Source organism: Podarcis pityusensis (assembly GCF_964106645.2).
Source record: "Podarcis pityusensis genome assembly, chromosome: 5".
Classification (NCBI taxonomy): Eukaryota; Metazoa; Chordata; class Lepidosauria; order Squamata; family Lacertidae; genus Podarcis; species Podarcis pityusensis.
The window spans coordinates 86,022,450-86,040,361 of record NC_138032.1 but is presented as its reverse complement, the minus strand read 5'-3'; the positions used below and the strand labels follow the sequence as shown (position 1 = coordinate 86,040,361).

Here is a 17,912-nt window from a genome sequence, read left to right as displayed (position 1 = left end):
ACTTAGGTCAGTATTTTCAGGTTTGAAGGGGAAACGACTTTGCTCATTGAATATAGACTGTTTGGCACAGTAGTGCCAGCACTAAATGCACGACCATTTAACGAAAGCTCATTGTGTATGTATTTCAGTAACTCAATTAACCGAATGACCAGGCAGTACAGCTGAATTCCCTTTTATTTCATTACAAATAGTACAACCTTGTTAAGCTGCTCTTGAGGTTTGCATGGCACAAACAAATTGCGTAGAGGGGGGAAAAAACTTTCCAAAAATGCAGAGACTCCACTACCATACATTTTTCACCTTCGAAGTAAAGCAAGTTGTAGAAAATCCAGAATTGGCTACAGATTGTCTGCTGAATGCACAAGCTTGTAAGGCAAAAAACAGTTTAGATTTGAAAGGCAGCATGTTGTAAACATTGCAGGGAAAGCCTTGTTCGTACCACTGAAGATCGCTCTGGCCAGAGGACTGTGCCTGCCCCCCTCCCTTTTGTTTCTGAATAGGACTTAGAAAGTGACATGCCCTAATACTCTTTCCAACAGGCTATAAGAAGAATGTCAGTTACCTTCAGCGATGTCCCAAAGTGTGTGTCCAAATGTTCCTGCATTCCTCTTGTGCTTTGGTAGTTTGCTTGGCAGTGTACATGTTAGCTGGCTCTACAGACAGTCCCCATTTGCAATCACAAGTCATTTAACCAATCAGCCCACAAAAGGGAACTGTTACAGAAAGTTAATTTCAAAGCCATATATAAAGACCTATTTTAAACTATGATTTAATTTGAAGTGTAGTGCATGGGAATGAGTCTAATCAAGAGGAACTGTTAAAACTGGCATCTAGTGTAACTGAAGTCACCAAGTCATCTTGCTTCCCCCTCAACTTGGCTGGGGGAATCCCAAGAAAACCCCACATTGATCTGCCAAGAAAGCAGGGATCTTGAGTCTCATGTTCGCACTTGGAATTTCCCTGCTTTTGTGATGTACTTCACACCTTTAAACGGTTTGTACTTTTCTCCGTACATGTCAAGGCGGTTTACTTTTAACCCTGAAATAAGGAACAAGATAGGTTTTAGGGACACAATCTTTAAACAGAGCCCAACTCTTACAACGGAGGAACCCCTCATGAAAAAAATCTGTTTAGCACAACTACTGACAACAAGTCAGTCCTTCAGAGTAGCCAGTTTCTCAATTTATAGGGGATATACCGTATTTTTCGCTCTACAAGACGCACCAGACCACAAGACGCACCTAGTTTTTGGAGGAGGAAAACAATAAAAAAAATATTCTGAATCTCAGAAGCCAGAACAGCAAGAGGGATCGCTGCGCAGTGAAAGCAGCAATCCCTCTTGCTGTTCTGGCTTCTGGGATAGCTGCGCAGCCTGCATTCGCTCCATAAGACGCACACACATTTCCCCTTACTTTTTAGGAGGGAAAAAGTGAGTCTTATAGAGCAAAAAATACGGTAACTTGGAATGAGCTTTATTTCCCCAAGCTGGTGCCCTCCAGTTGATGGATATCCATCAGCCATAATCGGCGATAAAAGATAATGGGCATTGTTGTCCAAAATAACTAGAGAGCATCAGCGTGGGAAAGGTCAACTGGGTATGTGTCAATTTCAGGTTACAATTCTGCACCATGAACAGCTGAATTTGTTCAGATTGGCCCCCTTTTGCTAGTCATGGAGATAGATGTTGTTGTTGTTGTTGCTATTATTCATTGCACTTGTCACTTGCTATAAAAAATGTCACACTAACTTAGTTACTAAAACATGCAGAATTCAAAACATCACAAAGATAAAATGTTGTCTAAGTGCTCATCTTGCAATATTATAATAGGACAAATTCAGAACCACCCCACTAAAATGTGAACACGGTAGAATATTAAGCAGGGCTCTGAGGCCACACACAGCCCTTTAGGCAGTGGCAATCTTCAGCCACTTCTGAGACTTTTAAGATTTCAGCAGGCATCAGACATTTGCTATCTTCATAGCAATAAGGGGGGAAAAAACACTCTTTATGGTGGATGCCAATATTGTGCCCCAAAGCACAGTTCTGCAGTCAGCAAAACAGACAGCTCCTTCCTCTAATAGCAAACCTGGGTGACTGATTATTGACAGGACTGGAGCCAAAATGGGGCTGCTGAGGAACAAGGAGGCCGGGACAATGTGTTCAGATGAACACTGCAGTATCCAGAAATGCAAAACTTATTTAAAGTTCAAAAGGGGGCAATCCCCACCCAAGAAGGGCCCAATGAAGACTGAGCGTGCTCACTGACCTTCGGGAGATGGGAAGTGCCAAATAGGAAAGGGGTGGTGCAGAGGAAGAAACAATTGAACTAACTATGCAGCTCTTAGTATTCTGGAAAAGCGGTAGCTAGAGCCTTGAAAAGGAACATTCCTTCTGGTAGACAAACTGCAATATTTTTGCAGGTCTCACATTCTATACAGACTACTGAAATGCCATTGGTGGCAGATAAGAGGTAGAGGGGACGGCCTTTATTGCAGGAGATAGGGTGGATACTTTTAGATACTGATTTAAATCAGATTTTTATTTTTATTTTAAAAAGCTCCAGCTGCAGCAGGTTTCTCAAAACTAGTCAGCCCAGTGGTTTTAAGAATTAAGCCCAAACTTCATGCAAACATTATTTCCTTACAAAAGTACTTTTTCCTCTGTAAAACACATTTTATGTCGTCATACAGTACAATCTCTCTTGTATGAGAGAGAGTGGCAAGGGGGGGGGGAGCTGGTGAGAGCTACATCTGTTTTGCAGTTTGCTCAACTTCCTTGCAATTTGCTGCCCCTTCTGTTTGTCCTACCGTGTACTTTGGGAGCCCCTGCATGGTGAGAAAGCTAGCCCCTCTCCTGCTTCTTGGCTGTGCTTGTGAGCTGAAACTCAGGAACTGGCCAATCTCTCTAAGCATGTCACCTTCAAGAACTGAAATATGCTACTGAAGTCTTAAGTTCACCCCAACCTGCTGCGTGTTCCCTGAAGTTTGGGAGGGGAATTCAGCGCTAAGTCCTGCTCCAGGCCAATGGGATAAGCACCTTACCTGAAATAGCCAGCTGCTGTATCTTGAACTGAACATTCAGGTTGGGGTTTTCTTCTGGCTTGGGCGCTCCAGACTGCAAATTCACCACCCCTTTAAGGCTGGGCAGCTTCTGCGGGGTGATTTTGCCAACATCCCATGTTAACACCTAAACAACAAACAGTAGTGGTAACAGTGCCTTTCCAAACTGCTTTTCCTGTGAACAAAGTCAACATTGTCACCCCCATATTATTGTGTGCATGTGCTGAAGATGAGATTTAAATAACTGGCTAAGGCACTTTGCTCCACTTCCAGGAAGTTTTGAACCAGAGGCCTCTTGGCTTGCGGCTTTCTTGCTATGCAGCAGCTGTTCTTTCAAGCAGGGCAAAAACAGAGAAAACTGTTTCACAAAAGCTGGACAAGATACACGCTAAAGGCCTGGCTGAGGATCCTGAAGCAAACGGCTTTGTTGCTGCCAGCAAGCTCCTAACCTACATTTCTAAACCAAAAAGCAACAGAAACATGAGAAAGAAAGCAACAGAATATTCTTCCACTGGGGCTCTTTCCAAGAACAAGCCTGATCCTCACCCCCTAACCCTGTTTCCTTGGAAGGAATTCTTTGTTTGTTTGAGCAGGATTTACAAGGGCTCATGTGCATGAATGCAGCCTCACACCCTAATCCTATCCATGTTTACTCAGAAGTAAGCCTCACAGTTCAGTTGGATTTACGGCTAAATCGGGTACTTGGGACTGTAACCTTAATAGGACAAGCTGAGAAGCTGAGGGAGAAAAGCTGGCCAGAAACATTTGTTTCAGTCGAGGCAAATGGAATGCAAAATAACTCCCCTAATTAATATCCATTTGAGGACATTCGTGCACAATAAGCAATCTTTGGGTTTTATTCTGCACCCAGCTGTTTTTGCAATGTTTCTGGCAGGCAAAGAAATCAGCAGAAAAATGAGGAGTCAGTGGGATGTACAGGGAAGACAATGGTCACGAGGCCTTACCCTTTTGAATGAAAGATTTACAGGACTCCAAATTCTGTGCAATTCTCGAGTGTCATTAACCTGGCTATTTCTAATCATTTGCTCGAGAACCATGAGCCAGCGCTACACTTGCAACATCCCTGTGTTAGGTAAGTGTGTGTGTGATGACAGGGCAGTTAGCTCACACTGGCAAAGCTGTATTCAAGTAAAGCAGTTGTGTGAAACAGCAAGGAAAGCTCAAGTATGAGGCGTGAGCTTGTATCCTAGGCTGCATAGAACTTCTCCCTTATCTCCTCTCCTCTGAAGCCCACCCCTCCCATGCACTCCCTGGATGGAGATTTTGGGGGATGCACAGGGAGAAGGGAGGAAGTGGGGGTCTTGTTGCATAAGCAGAATGCTGCTTGCACAGTGCTGAATAAAATCCAAAGGTGTCTTGTCACGTGTTCCCAACATCCCATAAGGCAGTCAAAGGTGAGCACACTTAAGCAGAGATTAGAGAAGGTCAAGCAGCCATATGAATTGGTCCAATGCTCCGTTACACATGGCAGGCATCACCCCTCTTTTCATTTCATTGGAGCAAGCCCCTCTAAATTATACAAAAGGCGGGTTATATAACCCACAGAGGACAACAGGACTTACTTTGGTAACAGGATCAAACGTGTGGTTGCCTTGTGTGGCTGTAAGGTTCACGTTGAGCACTGCTTTTGGCATGTGAACGGTCATGAGGACTCCTTCCACCGTCTTCCCCATGTTCTGTTTGGGCCCAATTGTGACATCGAATCTTCCCGAAGATGAGTTGTCCTTGAAGCCAATCGCATGCTTCACGTATACTGGGATGGCCACCAAACTATACATTCAAAAAGGAGATTAAATGCAGTCATTAACCGTGTGGGCACATATCAAATATGAGATGCTGTTTTACACATTGGGAAGTAGAGGCTTGTAATGAATGAAGGCAAGTAGTCAGAACAGTGAACTCCTGGTTCCACTTCCACTCCCTAGATAGCTCAGTTGGTTAGATCATGGTGCTGATAATGCCAAGGTTGCAAGTTCGATCCTCAATAAGGGACAGCGGCATATTCCTGCATTGCACAGGGTTGGACTAGATGATCCTCAGGGTCCCTTCCAACTCTACAATTCTATGATTCTCTCTCCCTGCATTATAAATCAAGCCCAAATCTAGTTTGCCTTACAGCCCCTCCATTCTCTTTCCCACCCAGATCTAAGGCATGTCTGCAGCTTTGAGTTGGGCCAAACTTATTCAGGGACAGCCCCATGGAGGCCATGCTTTCCATGAAGTCCCAAGCAGCCCCTTGTAAGGTCGTGTCGGCATGGATGTTAGAATTCCCTAGGACAACCAAACTAGGTGTCTCCAGCAGAACATCTGTCACGACCTGAAGCAGCTCGGGCAGAGAATCGTTGGTGCAGCGGGGAGGTCAGTACACCAAAAGGAATCCCATATTGCCCCAATTGCCAAACTTCCAGAACATGAACTCAGAAAACTGGGTCTTCCCAATAAGACACCTGGTGCAAACTAATGACTTCCTAAAAACCACTGCAACCCCACCCACCCACCCATATGACCTGGGTTGCTGTGCATAGGAGAAACCTGGTGGACAAGCAGCAGCAAAAACAGGTCCATCTGCCTCGTCCAACCAAGTCTCTGTTACATATGCCAGGTCAAGTCCTCCATCCACAATCAAGTTGTGGATGACGGTGGTCTTGTGAATCATTGACTTGGCATTGCACAGCAGCACCTTAGGGTCATGTGGGTCTCCCTTGTTGATTCCAGTATCCTTCTGGTCAAGGCCAGACCTGGAGGCCGGGATAATCTTCAAACGACGACTAAACCTGCCTCCTCAGCAATGACATGGTCTGATCCTAGCGTAACTCCTCCTCCTAACCGTGATCACTAAGACCAGGTGTCCCAGTGCATCCCCCACTGTGGAACCTGTCCCAGCCATTCTGCTGGCTGGGGCCCACTCCCAGGCAGCTATGACCTTCTCCCCTTCAGAACAGAGTATGTTATACAACTATGCAATAAATCAATAAAACAGTAGAAACTAATAATAAGAAACACAATTTACAGTTATACTAAATGGACATGAGAGATTGCCGCAAGACAACTACTAGACAAACTCCTAGACAAATGGCTTTGAATCTTGGAAATGTTCTGCCATATAACTGTTCCGCATAATAATAATAATAATGATAATAATAATAAATTTTATTTATATCCCGCCCTCCCCAGCCGAAGCCGGGCTCAGGGCGGCTAACAACACTAAAATAGTGCAACATTATAAAAACATTATAAAAATTAATTAAAGTCAAAATTGATGGCAACCAAAAACTAAAGTTTTGTAAAGATTGCCAAAGGAGGGAGTCAGGCTGCGCCCTGACCAAAGGCCTGGTGCAACAGCTCTGTCTTGCAGGCCCTGCGGAAAGATGTCAAGTCCTGCAGGGCCCTTGTCTCTTGTGACAAGAGCGTTCCACCAGATCGGAGCCGCAGCCGAAAAAGCCCTGGCTCTAGTTGAGGCCAGCCTAACCTCTCTGTGGCCTGGGACCTTCAAGATGTTTTTATTTGAAGACCGTAAGTTCCTCTGTGGGGCATACCAGGAGAGGCGGTCCCGTAGGTATGAGGGTCCTAGGCTGTATAGGGCTTTGAAGGTTAAAACCAGCACCTTAAACCTGATCCTGTACTCCACCGGGAGCCAGTGCAGCTGGTATAGCACCGGATGAATGTGATCTCGCAGTGAAGACCCCTGCACCCGCTGGAGTTTCTGGGTCAGTCTCAAGGGCAGCCCCACGTAGAGCGAGTTACAATAATCCAGTCTGGAGGTGACCGTCGCGTGGATCACAGTGGCTAGGTCAGGGCGAGAGAGGTAAGGAGCCAACTGCTTAGCTTGGCGGAGATAAAAAAATGCCGCCTTTGTTATAGCTGCAATCTGCACCTCCATGGAGAGGGAGGTATCGAAGATTACACCCAAACTCTTAACGGACGGTGCTGGCACTAACTGCACCCCCGCAAGAGATGGGAGTTGCCCCCTCAATCCCATATCGTCCCGTCCCAGCCAGAGGACCTCTGTCTTCGAAGGATTTAACTTCAACCGGCTCCCACGTAACCATCCAGCCACAGCTTCCAAGCATCTGATCAGTGTGTCTGGGGCCGAGTCAGGATGGCCATCCATCAACAGATAGAGTTGGGTGTCATCAGCATACTGATGGCAGCCCAGCCCAAAACTCCGGACAAGCTGGGCGAGGGGGCGCATAAAGATGTTAAAAAGCATCGGGGAGAGTATCACACTCTGGGGCACTCCACACACCAAGGAGTGGCGCGATGACAATTCCCCCCCAAGCGCTACCCTCTGTCCCCGACCAGAGAGAAACGAGCGCAGCCATTGAAGGACTGTGCCCTAGATCCCCACGTCGGCAAGGCGGTGGTCCAGGAGTTCGTGATCGACCATGTCGAAGGCTGACAGGTCTAGAAGAATCAGCAGCCCCGACCCGCTTCGATCCAGCTGCCTGCGGAGATCATCTGTTAGGGCGACCAGAGCCGTCTCAGTCCCATGACCAGCGCGGAAGCCGGACTGGAATGGATCCAGAGCCGATGTTTCATCCAGAAACCTACCAAGCTGTTCAGCAACCGCTCTCTCAATTACCTTACCCAGATATGGAAGATTCGAAACCGGGTGGTAATTGGATAAAAGCGGGCGCACCACTGCCTCCTTCAGTTCCCCTGGGAATGTCCCGGTGCCAAGGTGCATAGCTGGGGTTGGCTTACTAACATATTTCCCTGCTTTTTAAAATAACAACAAAAGGAGTTTGTCTCAGTGACTGCCATCCACCTCCCTGAGTAACCCACATACATGCCATGGAGTGTGGCAATGGCAGTCACCAAAAGAACCTCCATTACTGTTAGAGAAAAAGCCAGCCACTCCCACCATTGGTGAAAAAAAATCCTAGCCTTTAAAAATAATTTACCCCTAAATTGGGGGGGAGGGGAACCCACCAAAATGTCACCCACCCTCATTTGACAACAGGTGAATGGGTATGTGAACTGGAGAGAGTGTGTCATTTTCTTTCATCAACAGTGTAAACTAGCTTTCAACAAACTATGGGATCCTCATAACAAAACCACTTCTGAGTCTGTGGGTAGGGATTTGCCTAATTTTTTGCACACAGAGATGCTCAGTTTTTGTTAGGCACAGAAAAAATAAGCAATATTAGCCCATGTTTCTAAGACCTGTCCTACGGAGGTTACAGAAAGGTATCAGCATGCGTACGGCAGCAACGAAAAGATTAGAGAGAGTTTAACAGGATCGTGGATGACAGCAAAGACAACTGTTGCGTATATACACAGCCCCTCATCTTCAGACTTACTTTTGTGAGCTGACTCGATAGGAAATCAATCTGAAGTTTCCATCTGGGGGAATGAAGGAGAGCACTCTTTCTGACTCCCAGCGCTTGAATCGAATACAAGGGTGAAAGCTCACATCATCTAGGAGTCTTGGATTCTATAGAAGGTGGATCAAGATAAACACTTTCTCAGTCATACTAAACATTGACTAGATGACCTAAGGGTTCTTTTTCTTTCCAACTCTACAGTTTTAGGATTTCATTATTCATCCTGGAGCGTCATACTATTTCCCTCTCATATTCATTAGAATATGTTGATGTTGGCAAATCTAGAAATTTTCAAAACCTGGCCCAGTTAAACTCACTGCCTTGTTATTTGGCAAGTCACTGTCATGTGCCAACTAATAAGGTTTTTGGAAGATAGGAGGAGACAATAGCCACAAGCCTATGCAAACTAATTTAGGGTTAAGTGGGACTTTCTTTTGAGTCAACATGAATAGGATTGCACTAGTTAATGATTAATGCTTTTGGATGAGTGCTGTGCTTCAACTCTCAAGAGCCAACATCTATCCCTCACGTTCATTTGTGTATAAACCACACACACAAACTGTGATAGACCTGAGTCCTTCTGTGTAACACACATATTTGCCTCCTCCTCACCTTCAAGGTGATTCCTGGCGCTTATAACAGACTCATTCCCTACATGCAGCTTGCAAGTGCTTCAGTTAGCCTTTGCCAGTGGATCACCCCATGGCTGTTACTCATTTCCTTCCCAAGTTATTTTCTCCATTTTTTTCTGGGCACTTCATGGAGCCCCAAAGTGACTCTCTGTACACAACTGTGCACGTTGGTGCTTAAATAAATGAATAATAAATACTCACTGCCATTCATGTTTTCCCTTCTTTAATGAACTTACTGCATTTAGAATTTGAGGCACAGGAGGATTCTCTGCCACCCAGGGACAGGGCTCCCTCCACGCTGCCCTGGCTGCTTGAAATACAGTACCGGTTTTAAGTTAACAGGAGGTAGGGGGGAAGGCAGGCTGATGCTTGAGTGGTGCAGACTGGGAGCTTAGATGGAGGTCCCCTTCTCATGGGTTGAATAATCTAGATCATGGGTACTTCACTCACCCAGATTTAGGCTGGCCAGAGCGACTGGAAGCAACAGTAACAAGGCAAAGGACACACTGCTGGGAGTCTGTCCAACACGGCTAGTGCTGGGATAGCGGGTCCCTCTCCTGCACAATTACTTTAATTCCTCTCATTCACTGTTATTTAAGACAGGGAGGGGGGAACCTTTGGCCCATAAGCCTGATTAAGCCCAGCATGGGCCTCAATTTATATTGCAAACCAACCTGTCGTCTTTGGATGAAGGGTGGTACAGAAATTACTACTGCTACTACTACTACTACTAATAGTAATTTGGGCAGTTTCCCCACAAACCATGCCCACCTGCTCCCACACCTGATATCATATGTCTACATGGCTCTACAAAAGACCAATCAGGAACCAAAGTGAGATCCTGACTGGTTTTTTCCAAGCGGAACTCGCTGACAGCACCAATCAGCTGCTTGAGGATCCACGATTGTACGGTGGGTTCTATTTGCGTTCAGGTGAATGCAGACCTCTACTTCTATTTAGAACGAACATGCACACACACTATAAACGAAAATGCGACTTACCATAAAAGAAAGTGAAAGATCAGGCATCCCCGAGAGTTTGATGCAGGCATCAATGACCCCTTGAATTTCTGCAAAGACGGTGGAGCCTGGCAGAGAGGAAGGAAAGATTACAGAGCGATGTCTTAAAAGAGGATTATCAGCAGATCACACCTTAAGGAGTCATTTGCACCATGCAAGTGAATAAACTAATTTAATGTGCTTCAGGCAGACTTCAGTTCATTGCATATTATTTGTCCTGGGGATATGTTTTTGAATTGCCACAACAACTGAAGATGTTTTTTAGCAACTGTGGCATAGCTGCTAGAAGAACAAGCTGTGCCATCTCCAAATCTTGTTCCTCCCATGACCTCATCAAGCGGTCTTAAGAAAGTCATTCAGTTTCAGCATTGGCCCCTTATCTACAACATGTGAGTAGTTAATATTGACATTACAACAACCCTGTAAGGTAGGCTTACTGAGATATCAAATTTCACTGAGAACTTCGAAATCCAAACTACTATATAAAAGATATTACTGAAGACTATTCGTGAAGTACAACCCCAGCTCTAACTCTTCCATTTCACTCTGCCAAGGATAAGAACACACATTTGAAAGCCTCGTACCAGATTTGTCTATAATGGCATCTATTTCTTCAATCACATCGAAGTAAGCTTCATTGTTGGTGTACTTTACTCCTGCTCTTCTCCAGGGAATGTTTGACAGCTGCCCAGTTGGAAGAGTATCACCCACATTGCTGCTGCCTTGGAAATACAAGAATAGCCAAAAGAAACCAGTAAGAAATCAATATCCTAAGGAAACAAAAAAACCTGTCATACACACACAGACACACAGACACACACACACAGACACACACACACACACACACACACACAAACCCACCACCCTCCTTACTGAATGACTGGAAAGTAGGCAACGTGATGCTGATTTTTAACAAGGGACTCAGGAAGCTACGTGCCAATTAGCTTAACATCTGTCCGAGGTAAACTGGTACAAAGCATACATTATCTTTAAAGGCACTGTGCACCAGTTTCCCCAATGTGTATATGGACGAATAATCTTTGCAGAAGAATCAACAAGGAAAATCTTGCTTCAGCCAGGGCTGGGCGATATCTGGTTTTCAATATCTGGTTTTTGCAATATGTAACCAGCTAAATATCAAGGATGGAGCTATGTAGAGCATTGGCTGGCTTCACGGTGTTTCCCACTTTTTGATTTTTACATAGCACACACATACACCAAGATTCATGATATATTGCCAGGTCAAAAATAATAAAACCAATTCATGAAACTCGTTTTGAACTATATATTGATATATCGCCCAGCCCTAGCCTCAGTGCCATCTGGAGTGATTTGAGAGTGTCAACAAGCAAGTGGATAGGCTGGTTTGGTAAATACTACATAGTTCTCTGACAAAGCCCCCGCTAAGCAAATGCTGCTGCTGGATAAATTTAGCAGTCACGGGATAAGAGGTCTGGCCCTCTTTTGCAGGAGCAGCCAACATGGCTGATGCAAATCTCATCAGTCCCAGCCAGTGTCTCCAAGGCGGAGGGCATGTTATCTGATCCTGCTCTCATAGCTCAGGAACTTAAGAAACATTCAAAGGTTTCTCTTCCTGAATTTGCACAAACCAACAGAAATTTGGAGAAGCACAAAGTGGTCAAGCCTTTGATTTCAAGAACAAGTTGCGTTTGGAAGCTGTCGTGGTACCTGTGATGGAGTTGACAACGGAGCGCAGGATCGTGGGAGGTTTAATGAGCTCCTTCAGGATGTTGGATTCTGTTGCCAGAGGAAAGCCATTGTCCAGCATTTCTTCAAGAAGCTCATAGACAATAACAACATTGTCTTTAATTGCAGTCTCTGAGCACTCTCCAAAGTAATCCTAAACCAAGCAGAGGATGCAAAGGAGGCGATTTATTCCAGTTAAAAGCTTTTCCTTCACCTAAAAACCATGTTATATTCAGCAACTGCCACAGCCTAATGCTCTGCAAGCTTTCTGAACCACACTTAAGATGAATTGCTGAGTGCAGCAAAAGCAAGCAGACCTGGTATTTTTTCTCCATTGCAATGCAATGGAGCAGTCCTTGCCAGAGCTGATGTCCACTTGTTTCCCTGCTCTCCCATGCTCAGATGGGACTGCAAAGAATTTTGACAGGTGGCCAGGGCAACCCACCTGTGACATTAGAGTGGCGCCTATATAATTCTTAGGTGAGCTGCCTTTCCCACCTGTCAAAGTCTGCCACCCCTAATATAGACAGATGCTCCTCTTAGCAATAGCCCCTCTCAACAAAAAAAGCTAACTACCACTTTGTTTTTGTATTTGACTAAAATTATTTCTATTCTAGTTACCCAATTTCACCCACTCTGGGCTAATTCATTACATTACTAGTTAATTGTACAAAACAAAGCATTTCTAAAAGTTAAATGCTTGTTGTATATAAAAGTGGGAGAGGAATCCTCCAGGCCAGGCTTCCTCCAGATGTTTTGAGACTACAATTCCCATTATCCCTGACCACTGGTCCTGCTAGCTAGAGATCATGGGAGTTGTAGGCCAAAAACATCTGGAGGGCCAAGTTTCAGGAAGCCTGTTCCAGGCAAACAGGCCAGAGTGTAGGACAAGTGTATTTAAATGCAACTGAGCACCCCGTGGAATGCTCACATGGCTAAGAACAGGCATAGGCAAACTTGGCCCTCCCCATGTTTTGGGACTACAATATCTGGTTTCCCATCATCCCTAACTAACCAGTGGTCAGGGATGATGGGAACTGTAGTCCCAAAACATCTGGAGGGCCGAGTTGCCTATACCTGGCTAAGAACTTCCCCAAGGCCCGCAACTCGTAGGAATTAGACCTTCGTTTCCCCTCTGAAACCCTACAATTGCTCCACAGACTAACCTGAAAAGTGTCTGCTACACGGTGAAGGAATTCAATGACAAAGAGTGGTGGCACTTCTGTCTGTATGACAGACACAAAAAATATTTTATCCCGATAGATGCTGATGAGGTAGTGGTGAGGCGTGGAGATGACAGGAGGCACATTTTCAACATCGGCCGCTCTCTCCTGAGCTTCAAAGAAATAATCACACACAGATTGGCTGACAACGCTCTTCCAGTGCTTCTCCAAGAATATATCACCAGAACAGTTTATAAGAAACAGACTGTGGATCATTTTCTGTTGGAGACACATTCACACATATTAATGCAAATAAACAATTATTTGGGCTGTTGATCTGCTCCCTCCCTCCCCCCACCCCCCTGAAACCTTTTGGGAACCATATGCACTAGAAGGCGTAGCTCAGGCTACATTTAAACATAACTGCTGTGTGCTGTTTGGAAGAGGGTCAGTGGAAGAACCCAGCCTTTGAAACTCAGAATTTTCTGCAAGGTAATCCAAGTTAAAGGTAAAGGTACCCCTGCCCGTACGGGCCAGTCTTGACAGACTCTAGGGTTGTGCGCTCATCTCACTCTAGAGGCCGGGAGCCAGCGCCGTCCGCAGACACTTCCGGGTCACGTGGCCAGCGTGACAAGCTGCATCTGGCGAGCCAGCGCAGCACACGGAACGCCATTTACCTTCCCACTGGTAAGCGGTCCCTATTTATCTACTTGCACCCGGGGGTGCTTTCGAACTGCTAGGTTGGCAGGCGCTGGGACCGAGCGACGGGAGCGCACCCCGCCACGGGGATTCGAACCGCCGACCTTTCGATCGGCAAGTCCTAGGCGCTGAGGCTTTTACCCACAGCGCCACCCCGTCCCTATCCAAGTTAGCAGTCAGGAAAATTTGCCTGCAGAGCTGCATCTGAAACAATTTGCAGACTAGCTAAAGAACACTTGGCTGGAGTCAACGTATGGAAAGTCCTATGTTAAACTCACCAGAGGTTTTTATTTTACTTTTAGATTTACAAAATACCTAAGTAGTTTCTCATTATAGCAATTTTTACTGGTTTATGAGAGTCATCTGGGTTCTACTGCCAGCTGCTTTTAAGCAAAGATAAACAAATCAAGAGTAATGGTAGCAGCCATTTTGAAGTGCCCCATTTATTTCCTAATGCATTATTATCTTTCATATGCCACTGTAAAAGGCGTTATTTAAATACTAAAAAGCGTGCTACCTGGTTTAATAAATTTGCTGCTACTATCTACACAGCCGGTTTATGAAAGGTTTTTTCTAGCATTAGTAAAAACCACATGTTTTAAAGCTCCATGACAAGAGATTTTCCAGGAACCTAACAGGACGAAAGGAACACACCAGTTAGAAAATCTAAGCCTTGGGGAAAGTAGCAAGTCGTATTCTTTGTCTGCTAAGTCGACAAACCCTGTTTTTGCGCAGACTTTCATTGATACAGTCTTCAGTGAAACTTCAATGGAACTTAGCTGGAGGAGGAAATAGTAATACCTAGCTAGGCATAGCCTTTAGATTTTATTTGTATATCAAATCAGAATTAGGCTCTGTAAGTAAATCTTCAAGAGACAACAAATTTCAGTAGCAATAGCACAAGTTGCAGTTAATACTACTAACTTACAGAGCTTCAAAAGAAGGACCATGCAAGTTCAAGAGGAATAGTTCAGAGAGTGATGGAGTAGATCTGGGGTGGGGGGCCTCTGCCCCCCCAGATGTTATTCGACATCAGGAAGAACATTCTGGCCGTAAGAGCTGTTTGACAGTGGAACAGACTCCCTTGGAAGGTTGTGGATGCTCCTTCCTTGGAGGTTTTTAAACAGAGGTTGGATAGCTATCTGTCTTGTATGATCTAGTTAAGATCCCTGCATTGCAGGAGGTTGGACCAGTTGACCTTTGATGTCCCTTCCAACTCTACAGTGCTTTAATTCTATGACTCCAACTCCCTTTAGCACCAGCCAGCAGGGCCAATGGTCAGTGATTATGGGAACTGCAGTACAACAATATCTGCAAGCAGTGCTTGAAATTTGCCAGGCCTGGCTATTGGCCACTTGTGAGCAAGTGAAGATGCCTATGCACCAGAATGGTATCTGGTGTCTCCATCATCTGGAGGTGCATGCCTGGGGATCCTTGGATCTTGACTGTTTTCACACACTAATAATACCACTGCAGAATTCTGTTATATTTTATCTGCACAATCAGAATGAATTTCAGGAACCAAAAAGCTGTAGTGAAAAATACAACTTTTGAGCCATCTGGCCCCAAAATGGCAACTAGGCATTCCGTTTTGGCAACTGTAACCCTGGTTTAAGGAGCCATTTGGCACCTAGCTTTTTGGGGGTTGCTGGGAAACAAAGTTCAACAACATCTGGAGGGCTTGAGGCAAGTTCTTCACCTCAGGGTTCTTGCCTCAGGGCAAGTCAGTATCATCCCGAAAATATGCCCTATTATTCTAGGCTGAACAGAAAATTCTACATGATTAATGTCTTTTTAACAGCTATCAATACATTACACAACCATTAATGTCTTTGGAAGATCTTTGCAATTTGCAACGCAATTACAGAGAGTTCCTTTTCTGCCAGTAGCACTGATGAAAATGTCCATGGGCTTTTAAGGATGCTACCAATGAATTTTCCATTTTTCACATCTCAGAGTGATTTTTCTTGCTCCCAAATTGATCTGCCAAGAGCTGGCTAGGTGTCATATGGTTATGACTGTCCTTCACTATGATAGAAACTGAGATATAAAAGCTATTGCCCCGGTTGCACCAATGAAATGTTTAGAGGCCTTTTGTTTGTTTTGCAAGTTTGCAAAGTTGAAAACGAATCTGAGTCATGAGCCATAGCATGGCAGCAAAAAAAATGATGCTGTGCACCAGCTAGCCTGATACTGGAGATGTCAGGTGCCATCCTGGCACCTAGGTATCTTCACTTGGTCGTGAACGGTCAATAGACAGGTGCAAGATGCACCTGGCTAATTTTGAACACTGCGTGGAGCCAATGAAAACATGCAACAGGACCACTTCACCTGGTCCACTGCCCCGACTAACCCTCTGAGTCAGCAGAACTTGCCTTTTCAACTACCGTTCTGAACATTAGTTTATACTGAAAAGAAAATATGATATAATCCAGGATTAATTTAACAACTGTCAACATATTGGATGCCTATTTTGCACTCCTTACTAGGATCTGCCCACAGCAGGTGCTCCATTGCTCCTCTCCTAGTTACACTAAAGGCAAAGAAATTCAGCAGACAGCTGTATAGAGGTAGTGAAATAATTATGGAAAGACCTTCCCAGTGCATTCCAGTGCCAGCAGAATGAACACCATGTGCTTTAAACACAACACCCCCCCCCCGAAGCAGAAGCTACTTTTGACTTCAATTGCTACAACCCAGCCTAATAATGAAATATTTCATTGGGTGCTTTGTGCAGCATCCATGCAGACAAGAGCACCCTTAATTCCTAAAAAGAGCTCCAGATGTGGAAGGAAAGGTGTTAACAGCACTCTGAATCACCCTCCTTTCTTTCCTATCTCTATAGTCCATCAGCTGTTCTGGTTTGTCAATTATCCAATAGCACAAACCATTGTTTGCATATCCATTTCAAGCTAGGGTTTCTGGTTCTGGATTGCTAGCCAGCTGCTAACTATAAATTGCCAATGGCCACCACACAAACATGTAATTAAGATTCCTTAACCACTGCCTGGTGTGAAGTCTGAGATGGACCATTCAGATCTGCCTGTCCCTTGTTTGTGGGGAACTCAAACTCCTGAGGCTTAGCCAACACCAACCAATATTTGAAAGTCCGCAGGCCAGTTTGTGTAACAACAGTTAAGTTTGTTTTATGGTACTGCTGGAGGAGGAGATGTATATGGTGTTTGGGGTTTTTCTGCCTTTAGTTTTTACATCTTGCCACGCCTAAAGGACAAACAAGCACTTTCCAAATTACAAGGAAACAGCCCAGTTATTCCCTTCACCTAGAACCTCAGCCCTCATGTAATCTAAGTTATACTGCGGCCATTAGCTCAACGGTGAACGTGCATGCAACCCTCGGGACCAGCTGTATTTCTCACGTCTCATTTCCCCACCCAAAACAAACCCGCAACAGTTGAAAATACCACCAAACTAGTTCAGCAAAGGATTACAGAAGTAGCAGCAAGATTTCTAGCATTTCCAGGAATCGTTTTGTTTTTTTACAAGCAGCCTGGAGAAACATCTGGTACGTAGTTCTCTAACCAGCTGGTACCACCCAAAGAGTCACCGACAGCGCAAGCCTCAGCATGTCTACTCAGAAGTAAGCCCTATTGCATGCAGCGGGGCTTTCTCCAGGAAAGTAGGGGCGGGGGTCAGGGACGGTATCCTAAGCAGCCAGTTCAGTCTTAACCTCCAACTGAAACGTAACTACGCGCAACTAAGTGCCTTTACGCACGAACCTTCCACCAACTCACCCTCCAAGCGGAAAACTGACTCTAGAGCAGCAGGATCCGGCACAAGCCACACAGCAGCAGCAGCGCTGGCAAAAAGATGGCTGCGAAGCCCTCCGATGGGGCCAGCCCCATCGCTAACCACACCCCGGCAGGGCGCCCTTGCAAACTGCCTGCACTGAAATGCAAGCCGCGGTTGAAAGAGGCCCGGGCGCCTGCCTTCCTAGGAATTTCCCTGCCATCTCCATTGCGCTTCCTAGTCCAAAAGGAACGCTGCATCCCCGCTCTGGAGTTTTGGAGCGCAGCGAACTTCGCTGGGCGCGTTTTCATCCTTGGTTGCAATTTTTTGCTAAGAATTCAAGCGCGCACCCAAGCGCAGAACTGGGAGTTGCATTATCGCCGGTCCTACCTGAAAATCTGGGGCCAAGCCCTTCCGCCTTTTTTATTTTTAAGGCCAATGCCCGCGAATCCCCTCCGTTGCTGGATCAGGCATTCCGCCCAGCCTACCCTGCGCGCTTTCGTGCGTAAATCTCTCCCCGCCTCCTCTTGCTCCTCC

General features: G+C 45.4%; 1 protein-coding gene across 2 annotated transcripts; it reads right to left on the bottom strand.

The window, feature by feature from the left end:
• Window positions 1–156: 156 nt before the first annotated feature.
• Window positions 157–17,875, bottom strand: AP3M1 (adaptor related protein complex 3 subunit mu 1). Of its 2 annotated transcripts, none has more exons than XM_081006537.1 (9): window positions 17,766–17,875; window positions 12,933–13,208; window positions 11,749–11,920; window positions 10,644–10,781; window positions 10,042–10,127; window positions 8,385–8,518; window positions 4,644–4,851; window positions 3,043–3,187; window positions 157–1,038 (listed from the first exon to the last, which is right to left on the bottom strand). In XM_081006537.1, exons 2-9 carry the CDS (start codon window positions 13,203–13,205, stop codon window positions 938–940), a joined length of 1,257 nt encoding a protein of 418 aa, XP_080862663.1. In that variant the 5' UTR covers window positions 13,206–13,208; window positions 17,766–17,875; the 3' UTR covers window positions 157–937. The 2 variants fall into 2 exon arrangements, with proteins under 2 accessions (XP_080862663.1, XP_080862662.1); XM_081006536.1 differs by lacking the exon at window positions 17,766–17,875 and adding an exon at window positions 17,381–17,498.
• Between the last annotated feature and the right edge of the window lie 37 nt (window positions 17,876–17,912).